An 18,607-nucleotide genomic window follows, 5' to 3' on the forward strand; every position below is an offset into this window, starting at 1 on the left:
TTGCTCTACCGCATAAGACACAGACATAGATGTAAGTCACTTCTAAGCAGTTTCCTGCTCTGACTGTGATGACTGCACATGTGGCAGACATTACAGCTGTTTCCAGTTGTAAAATGGCAAGAGGAACCAGCTGCTGTCAGGACCTTGCAGACCCGATAGAGGAGAAGTCGAGGGCTGATAATTAAATTATCAAAGGCTTTCCCTGTTTCATTTTTACGTCTGTGTCGTAAAACGTGTTGGTGTTGGCCTCATCTCTGAAGGGCCTGCCGAGGAAATGTTTTCATTTGGCTTCATTACAGGCACAGTTAAACCGTGATGCCTCTCAATACGAGGTGAAAACAAATATTAGACAGCAGCTGCTTGTTAAGCGTTTGGAAGATGGACAACATTTAGTTTGCTGTGACCGCTGAAATAGGACTCTGTGAAAAGTCAGTGGGCTTTTGCTGTGCTTCTGTTTTGATTTGAGTGAAAACAAAAGAGAAACTGCATTTTTAATCAGTACCTCGCTGATGATTACACCCAGAGGGTCAAGCACCTGTCAAAGCTGAAATCCTGTAACATCACAGATTCCTGTGGAGAGCTGCTGAGGGAAATTAAAGTCTAAGTAATGACTGTTTTTACCATTATGTACAATCAGCTTGTTCTGTAATCTTTGCTCAAAGTGGTGGAATGACTAAGAAGAGAGTCGCTGTCTGACCTCATCAGACTTCTTCAGCTTAAACCTTTCAGCAGAAAAGTGTGAAATGCCTGCCTGATTCAGTTTAATGCTTAAGTTTAATTCAAAACCACGGCCGTTCCCACAACCCGATCCACCGCTTCCGCTTTGTCTTCTGAGGAACAAGCTTTATGATTAATAAAACCTGCGCCGCTGCAGCGGGACTGCTGCCTGACAGGCTTCCACTGTGAGAGACACTTTTTCTGGGAATATGTGCTTGAAAGTGCAGAAAACTGTATGTTATCAGTTTGACAGCTGAGCTGCTTCACTTTTCCTTTGTTTAGGCAAAATCCGTCTCATGAATAGTTTTGTGATGAAAGAATAGTCCGAAAGACGAAGAACAGGGAAAAGCAAGGGCTTTGTGGGGGCTTTCGGAGTTAAGGCCAGTGCGTCCTTCCTGTCCCTCTCCTGCCTTTTGAAGTTTACCTCTCTGACAGTTTGATTAATGCACTCAGGAATATCTTGCTTGGTTGTGCTCCTGCAAATGCTGTGTTTTGCCTCCTGCCAGGTTTTAAAGTGGGTAGAGGAAACAGTTCAGGCCATGAAGGTCCACCTTCTGTCCTCCAATCATGACAGTGCCCAGGAAAACAACTGGGAAGTTCCCTTTGACCCGAGCCTCAGAGAGGTCACGGTGTCACTCAGTGGACCAGCACCAGAAATTGAGCTCAGCGATCCTTTGGGTAGAAAACTCATTCCTGCTTTTCCTATTTATTCTTATCTACTCCTAGCATTATCAGTGCTTTTAAAGAAAGTCATGTTTTTCTTTGAAATAACATCTGTTATGTTTCCTTTTCCAAGGTCGGGTAGTTGGTGTAGAGCAGGGCCTTAAAGAACTCTTGAATATTCCCAACTCAGCTCGTGTGATAAACCTCAAGTTTCCTAGACCCGGTGCCTGGAAACTGAAGGTATTTGTTTTGGTGAATAAATCACAAATGTGTTTTGTCTGACTTTTTTATGATGCTGAATTCACTTCACACGTTTCACTCTAAAGATAAGCTGTAGTGGGCGTCACACTCTGAGGGTCACAGGAGTCAGCAGTCTCGACTTCCGCGCAGGCTTCTCCAGCGTACCTGTTACAGAGTTCAACCACACGAGAGAGAGGCCGATAAAAGGTGTCTGGCATGTGTCTGTTAGCTCTTTGCCTTTTATTTGACCGAGACCATGTGCAGAAAATTACCTCATCCCGATCTTCCTTTGTCCTTCAGGGCTCCCATCCCATGTTTTACTGAAATGCACCGGCCTGAAGCCTCCAGGTCATCTGAGCCATGTGGAGCTTGTGTCAGGCTCAGGCCGCTCCTTGCGAACGATCCCTGTACCGCTGCCCTCTGACCTTGGAAAACAAGGCCTGTGGAGTCTCCCGGAATTCCGCACCCCTTCCCAGAGCTTCTTCATCAAGGTAACGGGCAAAGACGAAGAGGGCTACCGCTTCCAGAGGCTGTCCAGCGTCTCCTACACCAACATCATTCCAGGCAAGACATCCCTCTTCACCAAAGCCACACTGCAGTGTCTCCCATACCTCATCAATCTCTGTATAGCCTTTAACCTTTGTTTCCTCCCTTGTGCAGATCCTCCAGCTGTGAGCATGCCGACTGTAGTGAAGGGCGTTTATATGCAGCCAGCTGTGATTGGCTGCTCTGTAAAGAGTGACATTCCCTATAGACTAAGATTCACCAGAAGTGGAATTACACTGGGAAGCGAGAGGTTCTTTCAGTGAGTCTCTTCTCTATTTGCTCAGCACTCCATAACATTTGGCTCGCCTTCCTTCCGATTCCCTCAGATCCCCAAAGCTTCGCGCGCCTATTACCTCATTTAAAAGCATTAATTAAGTCACTCCCTAATCTTACCAGTGGGCACGCCTGTAAAACATTAGTGCTGCCTCACTCTTGCATTTTATTGGTTCATCTGTCAACAAGTGGATATATACACAGTTGATTTTCTAAACATCACATACTCAATTTAACAAAGCAACTATTTTGTCTTGGTGTTGACTCTCTGGCTTGAATTACTTTCATGAAGTGCAGCTGACTTTTGATGAAAATTATTTCCAGTGCATGGATGTGCCAAAGAGCCACTGGGTGTGACATGAAATAAGAGGAATATGTGCTGGGCAATAAACCAAACGTGTCTTTGCTTCAGGTATTCTGCCGTTGCATCATGGGAAATTCCGAAGGCATCAGCCGAGGACGAAGGCCCGTATGAGTGTATGGCGCAGAGCAGCGCAGGGCAGGGGTGGGCTGTAACACAGTTAACTGTTAGAGGTATGTCACACAACAACAATGCAAGCGCACACTCCCCTTCAGTTGGACGTGGGTGCGTTCCAGCCATTTAGATACAAACCTCTGCTTTATCGTTTAGACATAAACTAGATAGAAAGCATGTCTGCACAAATATTTGTTTTAAACATTGTCTGCACTCATGTTTCCATTAAAACAGATCCTCCTCCGGTCTTGAAGCCCCCGGTGAATGTGACATCTTCTGTGGGAGGCGTGGCTGTGCTGTCCTGTCAGGTGGAGGGAAACATGCGCCACAATTTGACCTGGCACCGAGGGGGCTATGCTATCTGGGCACGGGCAGGGAGGGTGAAGCTGCTGCCCAACTCTTACCTGCAGATCAGCGAGGTGCGGGCTCAGGATGCTGGGGAGTACCGCTGCGTGGCAACCAATGCCTACGGAGACAGCAGAATCGCTGTGTGGCTCCACGTCCCAGGTATGATAGCCCAATACCCTGCGGTTCATCTGCTTAAACATTTAACTCGGCAGGGCTTAACGGATCCTCGCGGGCCCCCGTCATCTGTTTTCCATTATTGCCTCGACCTCCTTGCAATCAGATTAAGCCACTTCCTTTTCTCATCAGCAAAGACTTATGCGTGTTGAAAAGTGTGGCTTCTACTGAGGGAATGCACTCAGATATTTGCAATGATTTCAACAAACAGGCAAATAAATATGTCTTCAAGAATATCCTGTAGTTATGAAGTCAGACATGGAGTGTTTTTGTAATTGCTTTGCAGCCCACAGCATCAAGTTTGCTCTTGTTAAGCTTGTGATAGCTATAAATGACATCATGCAGCCTGTGACAAGGCCCTGAGTCATCGTCTGCTTTTTATTTTTTTAAATTTTTTGCCTTCCTTTGATTTCAACTGCAGAGGCTCCTTCTGTGGTAGTACACCCGCAGTCCCTGGCTTTCTCCCAAGGCGATGAGATCCGCCTGGTCTGCTCGGCGTCCGGCTCCCCCCCTCCCCGGCTCTTCTGGAGCCAAGGCAACGTGTTCCTAACTAATCGGCCGAGGTAAGAGGGGAACTCTCAGCCCACTCGGCACCTCTGGCACAAAGGACTCAGAGAGTCATTACGTTCCACTTGACCTACATGCGCCATCGCCTCATCTTGTTTGCATCGCTTTGGAAATTTACATCTACTCATGTCAAAACTTTTTTTTTTCCCAAACCACAAGTATTTTATATGTCAGCAGTGAAATATACATTCGCACACACACAAATTTCTCCCGTGACACCAAACAGCAGCATAAAGATTCAGAGAGATGGATCTCTGTTTTACATCTGTGCTTGTAATCAACAAAAGTATCAACAAACATGAATCCTGTCCACTGTACGCTACAGGTTCAGTCTGAACCAGCATGGAGTTCTAACCATTAAAGGGACCCTCCCAGAGGATGCTGGGAACTACACATGTCTGGCAAGCAACGAGGCTGGGACTGCCTCTCAGTCTGTGTCACTTAGTTATGCGGGTAAGTCAACACATCCCGACAGATGTCTGGTTGAGGATGCCAGCGCGAAGATATATTGTTGCTGGAATTAGCCTTTCGTCATTCGGAGTTGTTAAAGTTTCTGTTCTGAATAATTGCTTCTCTTCTGACTTCATTTTTAACTTCCAGTGATACGAAGCATTTTTGCCCGTGTTGACTGTTTTTAAGGCGCATTTCTTTTAATGATATCCAGCAGGATAGAGCAGAGTATACAGCAAGCGAACGCGGCCACATACAGCTCTGTCTCACACGACGTGATGTTTCTCTTCTTGTTTGGTGAGCGCTGACAGTTGTGGGCCTGAAGTTTCACTCACGGCTGTCAGTTAGTGCTTGACAGAAACCGTAACACTGATGGATTATGGCAGCATTTTCCTGGGGCTTGCTGGTATTATACACACTTGTCTCTGAATGTCATTTTTAACAACACTGATCTGTCAAATCAGTGAAAACCTTATAACACAGTAGATCATCTCATCCTTTCAGCTCAGCTGCCTGGGTCTAAAGTATAAGCATCATTTTTACATTCACATCAGGGTTTTTCTCATGCCCTTGGTGGTATAAACAAACTGCACATTACTGTTTACGTACAGTAGTGCTGCATGAAAGACCGGTGCATTGCTATAAACTAAAAACAGGGGGGTCTAACATAAGGCCCGGGGGGCAGAATTGGCCCAGCAAAAACTCCAATCCGGCCCACTAGATGTCTTTAGAAAATGTGAAGGAGAGCATAAATTTTGGACTTTAAACTGTAAGCTTGTCCTACTGATAGACCTCCCCAACAGCCATTCATACTAAACCAAAGTAATGCAGAAATAGAAATTGCAATTAAACAATTAAATAAATAAATGAATAAAATAGAACAACAAAAATGCCCCACTTTAAAACCACAGGAGAATCTGGCCCACAAACTATCAGTACTTCTGTAACTTTACACATTTATTTGTTACAGTTTAAGTCCACAGAGTCGTACTGACAGATTTCTTTATTTTACTATAGCAGCGTTTCTTTATCATGTGGAAAAACTGAGACGCACCTTTGAAATTCCACTTCTTTTCCTTACATTGAGATATCGCAGGGATTAAATGTGCAGTTAAACTCCTTTGCACCGATAGAAAGGGGATTTTCACTGGTCCGTTTAAAATCAAAGTCCCGAGGCCAATGATGTAAAATGAGTTGGACATCCCTGGAATAAAAAGTTCATCCCGCTGATTTTTTTGTTCTGCAGAGGCACCAAGAATAACAGTGGTACAGCAGGTTGTGCTAGTGACTGTTGGTGGTGATGCAACTCTCGAGTGTCAGGCCACAGGCTTTCCGTCCCCTCTTGTCCACTGGTTCAAAGGTGAGTTAACGCCATACACAGTGCTTTTATTAAAATGACTGTGGAGATGTCTCTGTTAGAGGACGACAAGCTTATATTGCTTGTACTTCCAGGTGAGCTCGAGGTGGGCTCTGCCCCTTTTGTTGAGCAGGACGTACATCGCGGGACGCTGCACATTCGTGGCGTGCAGGAGGTCGACGCTGGTCAGTACAGCTGTGTGGCGAGCAGCTCTGCTGGAACCTCCTCTGGCACTGTTAGTCTGGTGGTTGGAGGTGAGGCCACACTACAGTTTTCCACATAAAACTTGTATTTCTCTCACATTTATACAAAGGAAAAAACATCCATCTGGCACCACTCTTCCTTCCACAGCGGGTCCATTGTTTTCCGAGGCACCGGCTGACGTGACAGCCAATGTCGGGGAGAATATCACCCTCCCCTGCACTGCCCGGGGATTCCCGCAGCCGACAGTGACCTGGCGCAGACAGGATGGCAGACAGATTCTCATGCGTTCAGACAGCCACAGTAAAACAATGCAGCTGGAGAACGGACATCTTCTAATCCAGAGTGAGTTATCACAGCAAAGAGCTTTGGTGTGCTGTGCGGCAGCCTCACGGTTTCCCTGCTCGAACTGGCTTGACTCAAATTGTGCAAGTATATATAGAAGAGTATCATATTAAATCCAGCTAACATTTTCTTAAGAGGCGGGAGAGACAGGATGTCATTGCCATTGGTAAAGTTACAGTAAACCGATGCCTCTCGAATATCCATCCTGCTAAAAGCATTATCTCTGCTCTGTGAAAAGACTCTCCTTAAAATGTTGTTAATTATTTGGCAAGAGAAGGCGTCTGTCTTTGTCCTCATCAGGGCAGGGGGATCAAAGCTGTGAACTCTGGAAGATATTTCAGCCTGAAACATGACTATTCTTAGCGACATACCGTGATGCTTTGTGCTCCTGAGACTAAATGTTTATAGTGTGAAATATAATATTGGACAGGAACAGACATATTTACATGGGCCGTTTCTGTCACTGTTTCCATTTGCGGCTGCCCTCTGACCTGATTGGCTCCATCTGCTACAGATGGCTTTATTTAATTTTTTTTACCTGCAGTTTCAGAAATGTCTCTGTTCATATTGCGTAGTGCTCAAACGCCACTATCTCCTTGAATCGTGCTCCTCACGGGTTACCTTTAATGCTTTATCCTGGAATCCTTCAATATTTGCTAGAACAGAAGAATTGAAACATATGTTGATCTTCCAAGATGTGATCTCAAGAGAATTTACTGAGTGGGACAGCAGGATAGCAGCTGAGCCAAACCCATTAATCCTGTTATTTTCTATTTTTAGCTCCTAATTACAGCACTGTCAGGCCAATAATACCAGTTGTTACTGAGTAGGGGTCTTAGCTGCTATTAGCATGAACTTATTTAGTTTTTTTAGATAGACTGTTTTCTTTCTTGGTAAGTGTGATGATGCTGCTACTCTGAGATGTATTGTAATGTGCAGCGGGGTGCATTTTTCAATGATGTGTGTTTGACTGTAGGTGTCTGGCTGGATGATGAAGGTCTATACATCTGCGAGGCCAAGAACCAGTTTGGAACCATCAAATCTGAGGCCAGAGTTAGTGTCACTGGACTGGGTAGGCTCTTTTTGTGATCCCATATATGCATGTAGCAGAAACACACAGTAGGACACTGTGGCTGTAAGACATATATTCCTGCTCTTGTTGTTTAATAATCATTTCAAATCCTTTTTCTTGCAGAGCCACCTCTATTGGCCCAAGTTGCCCCAGTGATCACCACCGGGAGCGGTCAGTCACTTAGTATTCCTTGCATGTTGTTGGATGGAATTCCTCTTCCAGAAAGACACTGGTCCAAGAATGGAAAACCTGTAAGGCTGGTAAAAACATCAAACTCAAACCTGCCACTCCCATGGATCATATCTGTGTTTGTGTATGACAGGAATATTTTTACTTTTTTCGTTTGCACAGTTCCATCTGAACAGAAGGATGTTCTTGAGGAGCGATGGCAGTTTGTACATCGAAAGAGCCATCCCAGAGGACACTGGGATTTATGTGTGCACTGCGGTTAATGTGGCAGGCTCCGCGAACATCACAGTCAGCCTGGAGGTTCACGGTAGGAGAGTAAAGGAATAGTAACACTCACATTACCAATAAAATCAAAGCCAGCAAACAATAAGCACAAGCAGCTAAGACAGGCTTATAGTCTTGGAGATACTCCAGAAAGTAACTGACTCAAATTATTGTAGTAAATGACCCGCTGAAAAATCCCAAATTGTGTGTGTAATTTACATTTTTGGCACAGCCAGGTTAGTTGTTTCCCACTTTCTTCAAGTCTTTATACTAAGCTTCCATAATCCAAGCTAAACTAAACTTACATCTCCTACATCTGGTTCTATCGTCATATTTAATGTGCACTAATAAAATATCAGCAAGAAAATATATGAACCTAATCTAAAAGCAGACCCTTTCACTCACTGAATACACTTTCTCAGTGCAAAGTTTGCAACCACAGGCCATATAATTGGACAATTAAGCCAAAAATGTGCCAACTCAGCATGGAAAACAATTTTTGAATGAATCAACCACCTGTTGTCATCACAGAGAGAGGGCCTGCTTTATTGCATGCTTTGATAAATGGGGTCATGAGCATGTAATGACAGACAGCCAGGATCACGGTTCATCATCAGTTTGTAATGAAGAAATGCCTCAAACGCCGATGCTGCTGGTCAGCTGAGGCCGGTGGTAATGCAGCAGCAGATCGCTTCTTCACGCTCAGTCAGACAGCTGTGTTTTATGACCTTATTCTTCCACAGTGCCCCCAGAGATCAGCGCTGGTCCGTACCACTACATAGCCAACGAGGGTGTAGCCATCAGGCTATCATGCGAAGCCACCGGCGTTCCCAAACCAGATGTTGTCTGGTCCAAGGTAACACTCGCAACCTTCGGCTTCAGCTCAGTAAATCAAGCATGACTAACTGGCTCGTTCTTCCACAGCACCGTCTAGTCCAAGGTCAGCCCTTTGTATCAGTTCAGCTTACAATGAGTCATTATTAGCACTTTGGAAATAATTATCACAATCAGGAAACAGCAAAAATCAATACCCAGCGGTGATGGGATCTAGATTATCCTTAAGAGTGCAATCTTGGACCGTGCCAGTCAATACAAGCATAACGATATTAATAAAACCAGAATCAAATCAGTGTGAAATGACTGATAATGAAAAAGGTTTTTAATTCTGAATTCATTTTGAGGCACACTGAGTTACTCTGGATATTTTTTTTATTTTACACAAACATCTGTAGCACTTCAAATCGCCTTCACTTACTGTGATTACATTTACATAAATACAATTACATTTTTTTGTCTTATTCAAACAGTTTTCTTTTTTTCCCCTCTGGCCTTTTCTTTGATTTGTCAGAACACAAAAAAACAGAACAAAACAAAACACCACCAACAAAAACAGTTTCCACTGCAATCAAGACTTGATTAACCTGACCAGGGAGGGAAGTAACCATGGCAACTTTACTATATTGCTGCTTGACTGGTGCAAATCACCCTGTTTTTATTGTACCTTAGGAATCTATTTCAAGACTTTCCCGCATCCCCTCCTAGTACAAAGTTTCATCATATCACGAGAAGAAAACACAAAAGTTTATGTGCAACCAGGCGGTGCTAAGCCGATGCTCTCGATCCATCCAGGATGCAAAAACAGATCTTATTACAGCTTGTGCGGTACTGCAGCGTTGCCTTTGACAGCCGCTGCAATATAACTGATTAATCATTTGTAATGTTGCTAAAGCTGTGAGATAAATACTGCCTGGTAAAAAGTGTACATTTATCTTTGACGTGTAGTGAAGCAGAAGCGGCAGTTTGTATACTGTTAATGCATCTGTTTCTCTTCCACCACTGAAATTAGGAACTGCAGTGATATCATCTTTTCTTGAAAGGCAACAAAAACATGGCCGATGAAATACCCTGCCACTATTACATACCCTGTACTACTACTACCCTGTACGAGGTCAGCATGCTGTTGTTGTCTACATGTTGCTGAACTGAGCCGGATTTATATTCCACCCGGCCTTTCCCCTAACATTTTCAAAATGTTACTCTAGAGTCAAGTAAATTTACCTTCTTGTCAGATAAAAGTGTATCTGTTAAAGCGCTTTAATGTTCAGAGCGAGTGGATGCGCAGCGGCCCGGTTCTTGTGTGTGCAGGCTGCAGATAGAGAGCAATCCAAAGGGGTGGCCAGTAATTCCATTAGACATCAAAGGTTGGGTTGTAAACCTTGAACTAATCTTAGCATCCATGCGCACGCTTGTGTGGAGGACTTTTCTAATATAATATGTTCTGTCTGATCTTATTCTGCCAGGGGAGGCAGCCCCTGCCCAGGGACAGCTCCGCTCTTCAGTCTGACTCTGAGGGACACCTCCACATCCCCAACCCCTCCGCCGAAGATGCAGGCATCTACATCTGCACTGCCACCAGTCCTGTGGGCTATGCTAGTCGCGAGATCCAGCTGAGTGTCAATAGTAAGGCGAACGGAGGCAAACAGTTTGCGTTTGGAATTGTAAAGGAAGTGCCTGTGTGGTCGTCTAACAAGTTCTTTTGTTGTGTTCAAGCTGTGCCAAAGATAATGGGCGTGACTGGTCACGACAACACAGTAAACATGGCTGCGGAGGTGGGGGCAGAGGTTGTTCTCCCGTGTGAGGCTGAAGGGAGTCCTTCCCCGTTGGTCACGTGGAGCCGAAACGGGCATCCCATCCCCCCCGTCACAGCTGGGTAAGAGGAAGCCTTACCTCACCCCGACAATCATGCAGTTAAATGTCTCAAATATAAGCTGACATAATCCAAAAGCACTAACCATACTTTACCTCTGACTTAACTAACACCTGAGTCAGCTTTTACAAAGAGCTCTGGCTGTTGTTCAAAGCTTCTGCTAACATGTCGTAATGCCTCTGGAAGAGCGGCCAGGCAGAGGCAGCAGAGACTAGAGAGCTGTGTGCGGGCATCACCAGTTGGCTAAACCGAGGTAGAACATCTGGTCCCACGTGGTTGCCTGATTCCTGGCTTTCATGTGTGGTCACTCTGGGCGCAGGCAGGCAGGCTGCCCCGAGACACGAGCTGGATGGATGACAGACAGACTCTTTGGGCCAGACACCAGGCTGAATCATTTAGTGCAGATAGAAGAATGACAGAGGGAGTTGAAAGCCGTTGTGACTCAGATACAGTATGACTTGTGTGGGGTCAGGAAGAAGGAAACGGTGGGGGGTGGCGTTGGAGAGAGGGGGTGCCAGGAAGAGGGGTGGAAAGTGAACTGACAGTGGAAGAGATACAAGTTGTGTCTGTCTGATGTTCAGATTCCCCGCGGTGTTTCGGCAGTAAAACAACATGCTGACTCTTTACTAGTCCTGTCTGATGAGAATAACACATCCCTGTGAACAAACCCAGCGTCATGCTTTGCATACGCAGGGACCTATGGAAGGAGCGGGCTCTGTAAAGGAACATTAACTCCTTTAAGCTTCACTCTGAGGTTCGGAGGAAATAACCGAGGGGTGCTGATTTTTAAAATAACTTAAACAGTGGGAGATGATATTTATCTCATATCCATGTATTTAGACTAGTACCAGGCAGGGAGTTTTTTGTTTTTCTCTTTCCTTTTTTCAATACTGAGTCAGAAGATTTGGTCACAGGAGACCTGATCCAGATGAGGCCAATTTGTCCCAGTTAGTCTTTGGCCAGTCGCACTGTGTACACAGATGACACCAATGTGGGGAGTGATGGATGAGCGAGAGGGGCGGTTCATGTCACGCGGAGCAGCACTGCTGTAGCCTGAGCTCAGATTAACCACTGCAGAGGCCGCCTTTCAGTTTTCGAGCTGGATGCTGTCGTCTCTCCTACGGCTGTTTGGGGAGGTGGGGGGTGGGTGAAAGACATTACACCATATGTGCGTCTAAAATACAGAGCTCTTTGTGCTTCTAGCCCGTTTCCACTTAGACAGGCGTGTTATTGTTAGAATTTGGTTGCTTAGCAGACACACTTATCAAAGAGAAATCGCAGAGGTGTGTTTACATTGCTGTATATTATACATTTGTACAGCTGGATAGCTTCTGTAGCATTTCAGGTTACCACACCCTCCTTTAAAGTTGCTGACCCACAGCAAGCAAGGCCTGACTTTGGAGCTGAGGTTGTGTACTGGAGTGTATGTGATGACCACCATCTGTCCACTTGTTTGACTTTGACAAACATCAAAAAAACAAATGGCAAGTTGGGCCAAAACGTTGCTTTGAACTTAGTTGGTCCCAGGAAAGATGACGCTTTGACTTTGGAGACCTGTGCGACCTTTCATTCGAGCTCCACCATTAAGTCAACCTTTTGATTTTCACTTTATCTTTATTTCCTGACCCCGCGGTCATAAACGCACAATAGCTGCACACGCAAACAGAAAAATCCGCATTGATCTTTTTGAACCTACAACCTTTCCCATGGTGATATTATCAGGTCAAACACTGCTGACCCTTTCACATTGTAATTATCCCAGACAATCGTAAATGTGAAAACAGCAACTCATTGCGGGAGTACTTAGCTCTGGATGAGGTCCAGATTCCGGCTATTGCTTGCTCTTTATGAACTCTAACCCTCACACATTTTCTTTTTCCATTTCAACAAAACAACATAATTGAATAAGGACCACTAAGTGTTTGACAGCATAATTCAATTTATGTATACCTGTCAAATGCTCTGATACTTGTTGTACAACCCAAATACCAAAAAAAAAAAAAAAAAAAGTTTGGACGCTGTATAAAATGTCAAACAGAACGTAATGATTTGCATCTCTCATAAGCCCACATTTTATTTACAATACAGCACAGAAAAGATATCAAATGTTTAAACTCTGAAAAAATATGAGCTAATTCTGAATTTGATGGCAGCAACAAATCTAGAAAAATTGGGGCAGGGCCATGTTTACTACTGTGTAGCATTCCCTCTTCTTTTAACAGCAGTCCATAAACATCTGGGAGCTGAAGAGACCAGCTGTGGGACTTCTTGGAATGTTGTCCCATTCTTATGTGATATAGGATTCTAGCTGCTCAGCAGTCCTAGATCTTCTTTGTCATGTTTTTCACTTCATGATGCCAGATGTTTCCAGTTGGTAAATGTTTTGAACTGCAGTTCAACACCCAGACTCTTCTGCTATGAAGTCATTGTAATAGATGCAGTGTGCAGTTTAGCATTGTTTTGCTGAAATGTGCAAGACCATCCCTGAAAAAGACATCATCTGGTACAAAGTTTCTCTGGAATCTTTCTAGCTTTGCAGATGTGCAAGCTGCCACTTTTGCTATTGCACCCCCTGCAGGATTTTGAAATGAGTACTGATAACAAGACAGACGCTCCCTCTCTTCTTCGCTGCAGAGACTTTTGTGTCCATTTTCTCCAAAAAAGAAGTTAAAGTCTTGATTCATCTGAACACTGAACAGTTTTCCACTTTTCCTCAGTCAGCTTTAAAGGAGTTCTGGCCTGCAGGAGGTGGTTTATATGCATGCTTCAAAATATAGGAGCTATAGGAGAGAAAAAGAAAACAGACACACCTATTTTATCAGAACGCAGTGGCTGTAGATCTTCAGTGACTCATAAAGTTCTGTGTTTTCTCCATGTCTTTGCCCTTGACCCCTAACCACTCCCCAGGTTCACTGTTTTGCCTTCAGGCTCTCTGAAGATCACTGATGTGCGCCTGATTGATAGTAAACTGTACACCTGCACTGCAGAAAACCCAGCAGGCAATGCGTCCCTAAGCTACAATTTACACATTCAAGGTAACTCCACAGGGTTTCAGTAAAAGCTGAAGTTTATGGAAACTTGTTTGTTCAGCCAATATCTTTAAGTCTCTGTGTGAATATATCATTTATATGTGAGACGTGTGTATGAATACAGTTCCAAATATTTTTGCACATAGATTTTTGCTACTTTAAAGCCATTTACCATAACATACTCAAGTTACAGTTTTATGATGGGCTGAAAGCTGCTGTCGTTTTTTTAAGAGCTTCAATATTGCATTAACAGCTGGGGAATTTCATTCATTTTTATGCACAGTTCTCTGTGTTTTTTTCATTTCAGGTTTGACAGTTGATGCGAAATCAGTTGGTTATCGGTAGTTGTGGGCCATCCCTTTGTTATTTCTTCATAAATTTAGCAGGAAAAAGGAACTGGAGATTATTCAAAGCTACAGCATGGACAGCCTGTAACTTGAATATGATAAAGTTTGTGTCAATGTTCAAAACTCTGTGCATCTAATATTTAGGATATTTGTTTTGTCCTCAGCTAAACCCAGGATTCTGCCAGCACCCTCCCTCCTGAAAGCCCTGCTCGGCCAAACAGTGACTCTACCATGTATAGCGCAGGGAGAGCCGAGCCCTGAGATCAGCTGGTTTCGCAATGGATCACCTGTTGGGGACAAGAATGTTACACCCCTGAGGATCCAGCAGGTCAGCCACGCCGACCAGGCCGCCTACCGGTGTGTGGCCTCGAACAGTGCAGGACAGGAGACCTTGGAGATCAAGCTGGAAATTCTTGGTGAATGTCACGAGTTCAATTCCTCAGACCTGCTTGTTCACTTGCAGAACTATTAAATTGTGACTCATGGTTGTTTTCTATGATATATCTGAATAACTATTCACTATCACTGGTCATATGAAGGTTCATTAATGATGCATCTGTTTTCGGCCCTCTCAGCGTTTAGAGGCACATTCACTTTAGGCGCACATTGACCGTACAAACTGCCAAACAGTGAGCTATTTGACCTTCTGACAAACATTCACAAAGGGAGATGACTTCGGGTTAAGAACTCAGACTCGTGTCCATTTGTACTGAATCAAGCTTTCTTGTTGTTATTTACGTGATATATAAATAATATTATTCTTCCCGATCAGTCCCTTTTATATTTCCATGCCCTTGTTCCTCTCTGACACACGCTCTTACTCATCTGCAGTCTGCCTTTGATGCTTTCCCAGCTTCCCTACTTAATCATTTACTCATTTTCAACATCAAGGGGATCAAGCGCACAGGGACATTCTAACCTCTCCTAAACCAAAACTCATCTTTTAAAAGCAAAAAACTGGATTTTCCCATTCTTCTTACAGATGTTCAGGCTTTAACAGCTGTTGTTTCTTTTTGCAGCAACCCCTGTAATTGCTTTGATTCTCTCTATTTCACGCTTGACTTGTTGGTTTCAGTTTGACTTACATGTGCTGTTTGTGTGGTCCTGTCACTTTGTGTTGCATATTTTGGGGTCTCTCTCTTAAAAAATGATCTCGATCTCAATATGACTGTCTGATTAAAGAGATAAGAAAAAGAGGTCAGCCTGGCTCAGGCTGTCAAAGCATGATGCACGCTCTGGTCATTGGGGAGAATCTGTTCGGTTTTTCAAATCATGTTTAGATCCTATTGAGGCTTCTTCTTACTCCGAAACCTAAAAACTAATTGTCATTGCACCTCTTATTTATTAGCTGCCCTTGCACTTTGAACTAGCACTTAACATATTTTTCTGTACTCACAGAGGCCCCGTCCTTTGCCGAACCTGGAGATGTTATCATGGAGAAAGTGGCAAACAGCAAGGTCATCATCCCTTGCCCCGCTAAAGGTATGGAATGATTCACAGATGAGTCAGCGTGGACACGCTGAAAAGGTGTAATTCAAGTTTTAGGGAGCCTAAAACTGAACTCTGTAATCTTTCAGGTTTGTTTCTGTAACACAGAAAGGAGAAAAAAAGAGAGAAATCAATGTTATATGTAGGACAGTGATGTGTTTTTGTGCGCAATCAAAAGAATGTTTCACTGTCACCACAGACCCCTAGTTGCCATCTTAAAAGGAGAAGCTTCTTTTCACTGCAGCACCCGGAGGCATGCCGTTGTCTCTATTTCCCAACATCCATTTGCGAACGAGAGACATTCTGTAGGGATGTGGAGGACCTGCTGTTTTATCAAAACGCGGCAAGCGTCGGTGTCGCATCTCCGTCTGGACTGACGGCTACTCAGTGGCAGCCCGCGCAAACAGGTATTGTTTGTGTGGAGCTGTGCCATGGTAACCAGCTCAATGAGAGGAGGTGAGCACTGCGTATAATGTGGAGCAACAGCTGGAACATCAGTCTGCCTCCTGCCTCTGTGAGCCACATCTGCTTTCCTGTGTGTCGGGCCTGCTGGGAGCGGAATCCTAATTACAGGCTGCTTCTGGCAGATAAAGGACAGAGATGTCTGAGGTGCACAGGAAGAGAAAGACGAAGCCTCGCTGGCCTCACCTTTCTTCTGAGTCATATGGACGGGTTGACAGTACCAAGCACAGAAATACAGAAATGCTTGATGCTCTTGACGGGCCGGAGAGGCAGTCAGCCTGCAGCACCAAACGAGGATCCCCACTTTCTTTGGTCCTTTTGTTTTCTTTGAGATCTATCTGCACGAGGGGAAACAAGCACAGTCTCTGCCAGAAGGAAATTATTAATTCACCAACAAGCACATTGCATTTGATAGAGGTAATTATTGGAGAAACACATGGAAGAGATAATCTCAGACTTCGTCAGCCCCGGTAAATAAATTCAAAGCCTGCTAATGAGATCTGTTAACATCTAAAACACAACATCTGTATGCATTTCCCGCAGCAATGAGATAATGAATTTGCTTCAGAGCTCCTTAACTGTAAACACGTGTTCTGAGAGGAAACAGACAGTAACGTCACCTTTGGTTGTGCTGCGTCTTCTCCTGCTTTTTGGGGGATGGAGAAGGAAGGGTGCTGCGGTTGATTTTTCAAGTGGTGTTTGTATATGTGACACCTCTGTAAATCGAGGGGAGTGTGGCTCTGTGCTGCTCTGTTAGTCTGTTAGGGAATCTTTTGTGGGGATTTTTGGGGAGTTACAAAGCTTTTTAAATTCTCCACCTTGTCCCTGATCCAGTTTTCTTCTGTCAGGCATTTCTAGCTCTATTTCCACCCAATAATCCACCAAACACATGTGTTTTTAAGGCTCCTGAGGAAACACGCCAGTGTCTTTGAACCACTTGTTCAACCACTATCTTTCTTACTGCTCTTACTCTCTCTACTCACTCTCATCCCAGTGTTTAGCAATAAATCTTTATGTCTGCATTTTAAATATTAAATCCTCCGTCACTCCTCTATGCAGTGTTTTACTTTTTTTATGTGACTTTGACCTTGAAATCTTAAGCCTGCAGGCGACAAGGACTCTAACCATTTTGGCATCCACTCCCTGCTGTCCTGCTGTCTGATAAATGTAGAGTGCTGGCTTTTTTGTAGTCTGGGCTGCTTGCCCGTTAAGTTATCCTGCACAGAAGAATAGAGATGGAAGTAACTCTTCTTTCTGTCCGATATGATCAATAAAGCTCATTTTATCCTCACTCACTTTTCTTGTCGCTGCACCTGCAGGTTCGCCTAATCCCAAAGTACGCTGGTTCAAGAATGGCCTGGAGATACACCCTGAACAGCCTGACTTTTCCGTGGCGAGGGATGGAGCTCTTGTAATTAGCGCAGCATCTGCCAGCCACAGTGGGGACTTCAAGTGTGTGGCAGTTAATGAGGCAGGCTCTGTGGAGAGAAAGACCAGGCTAAAAGTGAATGGTGAGAACTTATCTCATGGCTATTTTCCTGCTGTTAAAAGTATATTTTACACATAACGATGGTCCATAAACCTTTCTTTCTGTGCTGTCTTAGTTCCCCCTGAAATTCAAGATAATGGCCAACCGCTGAACCTCACTGTCACCTTGAAGCAGCCTCTCACGCTGGGATGTGACGCCTTTGGGATCCCCTCTCCAACAATCACCTGGACTAAAGATGGCAAAGCTGTGAGTGTGTCATCCTGGATTCCCATTTACAGAAAAATCTAAAAGCCAGGTTACATGTTTTTACTGTAAATGCTATCTTGTCGATCTCTAGCGGTACAATGCCACCAAGTGGCAATTATTTCAATAACATTTAAACAGTGTGGATGCACTTAAGCTGATTTCTGTGTGTGCAGGTGGACAACCCTGGGGTGTATCTTGAGAATGGAAATAGGCTGCTCAGAATCTACAGAGTTCAGCCTGAACATGCAGGACAGTTTGTCTGCACAGCTCAAAACTCAGCTGGAGAGACCCAAAGACAATATAACATAGTGGTGCAAGGTGAGCTCATTATAAACCTGCTTTCACATGGATATTTAAGTGGAAGGTATAAGGCGGCAAGAAAGACCAGTTTGGGGATCTGTGATAAGATACACATTCAGCATTCATTCTTAATGCAAACTAGTCATTGAGTATGTGGTGTTTTTCGCCAGCACCACCTGTGATCTCAGGAACGTCTCGAATGCAGGAGTTTACTGTGGTACTGGGCCAGGAGGTGGAGTTTCAGTGTCGGGTTAGTGGAAAACCAGCGCCAAGAGTGGAATGGAGCCGCGACGGAGAGTAAGAATCTCTTTTATCGACGTGACATTCAGCAGCGTACACAGGATGCAGGATTCACTGAATTGATTCGATCATCCTTTCCGTTCTTTCTCCAGGGTTCTGTCCCGCGACGGAGACCCTCATGTGGAGTTTCTGGAAGATGGCCAGGTGCTGAAGGTGAAGTCAGTAAGACCGAGAGACCAGGGTCTTTACCGGTGTCTGGCCAGTAACGACGCAGGAACTCAGATGCGGCAATTTAGACTCAACGTCCAAGGTTGTTTTGAACTTTTTTTTTTTTTAACAAAATGTAAACCTTCAACTACACTCACCTGAATTCAACAGCAGTTATTGATTTAACACCTATGAAAAAAACAAAACAAAA

At 44.3% G+C, this 18,607-nt stretch overlaps 1 protein-coding gene across 1 annotated transcript in view; it reads left to right on the top strand.

The window, feature by feature from the left end:
• The window catches only part of hmcn2 (hemicentin 2), a 45,498-nt gene that overhangs the window by 5,538 nt on the left and 21,353 nt on the right, over positions 1-18,607 (top strand). Inside the window, exons 5-30 of the mRNA XM_084946587.1 lie at positions 1,224-1,395; positions 1,514-1,620; positions 1,707-1,827; positions 1,921-2,184; positions 2,281-2,425; positions 2,852-2,973; positions 3,149-3,421; positions 3,858-3,999; positions 4,329-4,456; positions 5,700-5,813; positions 5,906-6,064; positions 6,162-6,356; positions 7,333-7,428; positions 7,552-7,679; positions 7,780-7,924; positions 8,625-8,737; positions 10,182-10,341; positions 10,432-10,591; positions 13,496-13,623; positions 14,129-14,380; positions 15,363-15,446; positions 17,234-17,425; positions 17,519-17,649; positions 17,823-17,967; positions 18,120-18,246; positions 18,342-18,499. Coding sequence (XP_084802713.1) covers positions 1,224-1,395; positions 1,514-1,620; positions 1,707-1,827; positions 1,921-2,184; positions 2,281-2,425; positions 2,852-2,973; positions 3,149-3,421; positions 3,858-3,999; positions 4,329-4,456; positions 5,700-5,813; positions 5,906-6,064; positions 6,162-6,356; positions 7,333-7,428; positions 7,552-7,679; positions 7,780-7,924; positions 8,625-8,737; positions 10,182-10,341; positions 10,432-10,591; positions 13,496-13,623; positions 14,129-14,380; positions 15,363-15,446; positions 17,234-17,425; positions 17,519-17,649; positions 17,823-17,967; positions 18,120-18,246; positions 18,342-18,499 — 3,961 coding nt within the window. The remainder of the gene's footprint in view (positions 1-1,223; positions 1,396-1,513; positions 1,621-1,706; positions 1,828-1,920; positions 2,185-2,280; positions 2,426-2,851; positions 2,974-3,148; positions 3,422-3,857; positions 4,000-4,328; positions 4,457-5,699; positions 5,814-5,905; positions 6,065-6,161; positions 6,357-7,332; positions 7,429-7,551; positions 7,680-7,779; positions 7,925-8,624; positions 8,738-10,181; positions 10,342-10,431; positions 10,592-13,495; positions 13,624-14,128; positions 14,381-15,362; positions 15,447-17,233; positions 17,426-17,518; positions 17,650-17,822; positions 17,968-18,119; positions 18,247-18,341; positions 18,500-18,607) is intronic.

This window comes from Perissodus microlepis, chromosome 12 (assembly GCF_051167445.1).
Source record: "Perissodus microlepis isolate ML-2025 ecotype Zambia chromosome 12, ASM5116744v1, whole genome shotgun sequence".
Classification (NCBI taxonomy): domain Eukaryota; kingdom Metazoa; phylum Chordata; class Actinopteri; order Cichliformes; family Cichlidae; genus Perissodus; species Perissodus microlepis.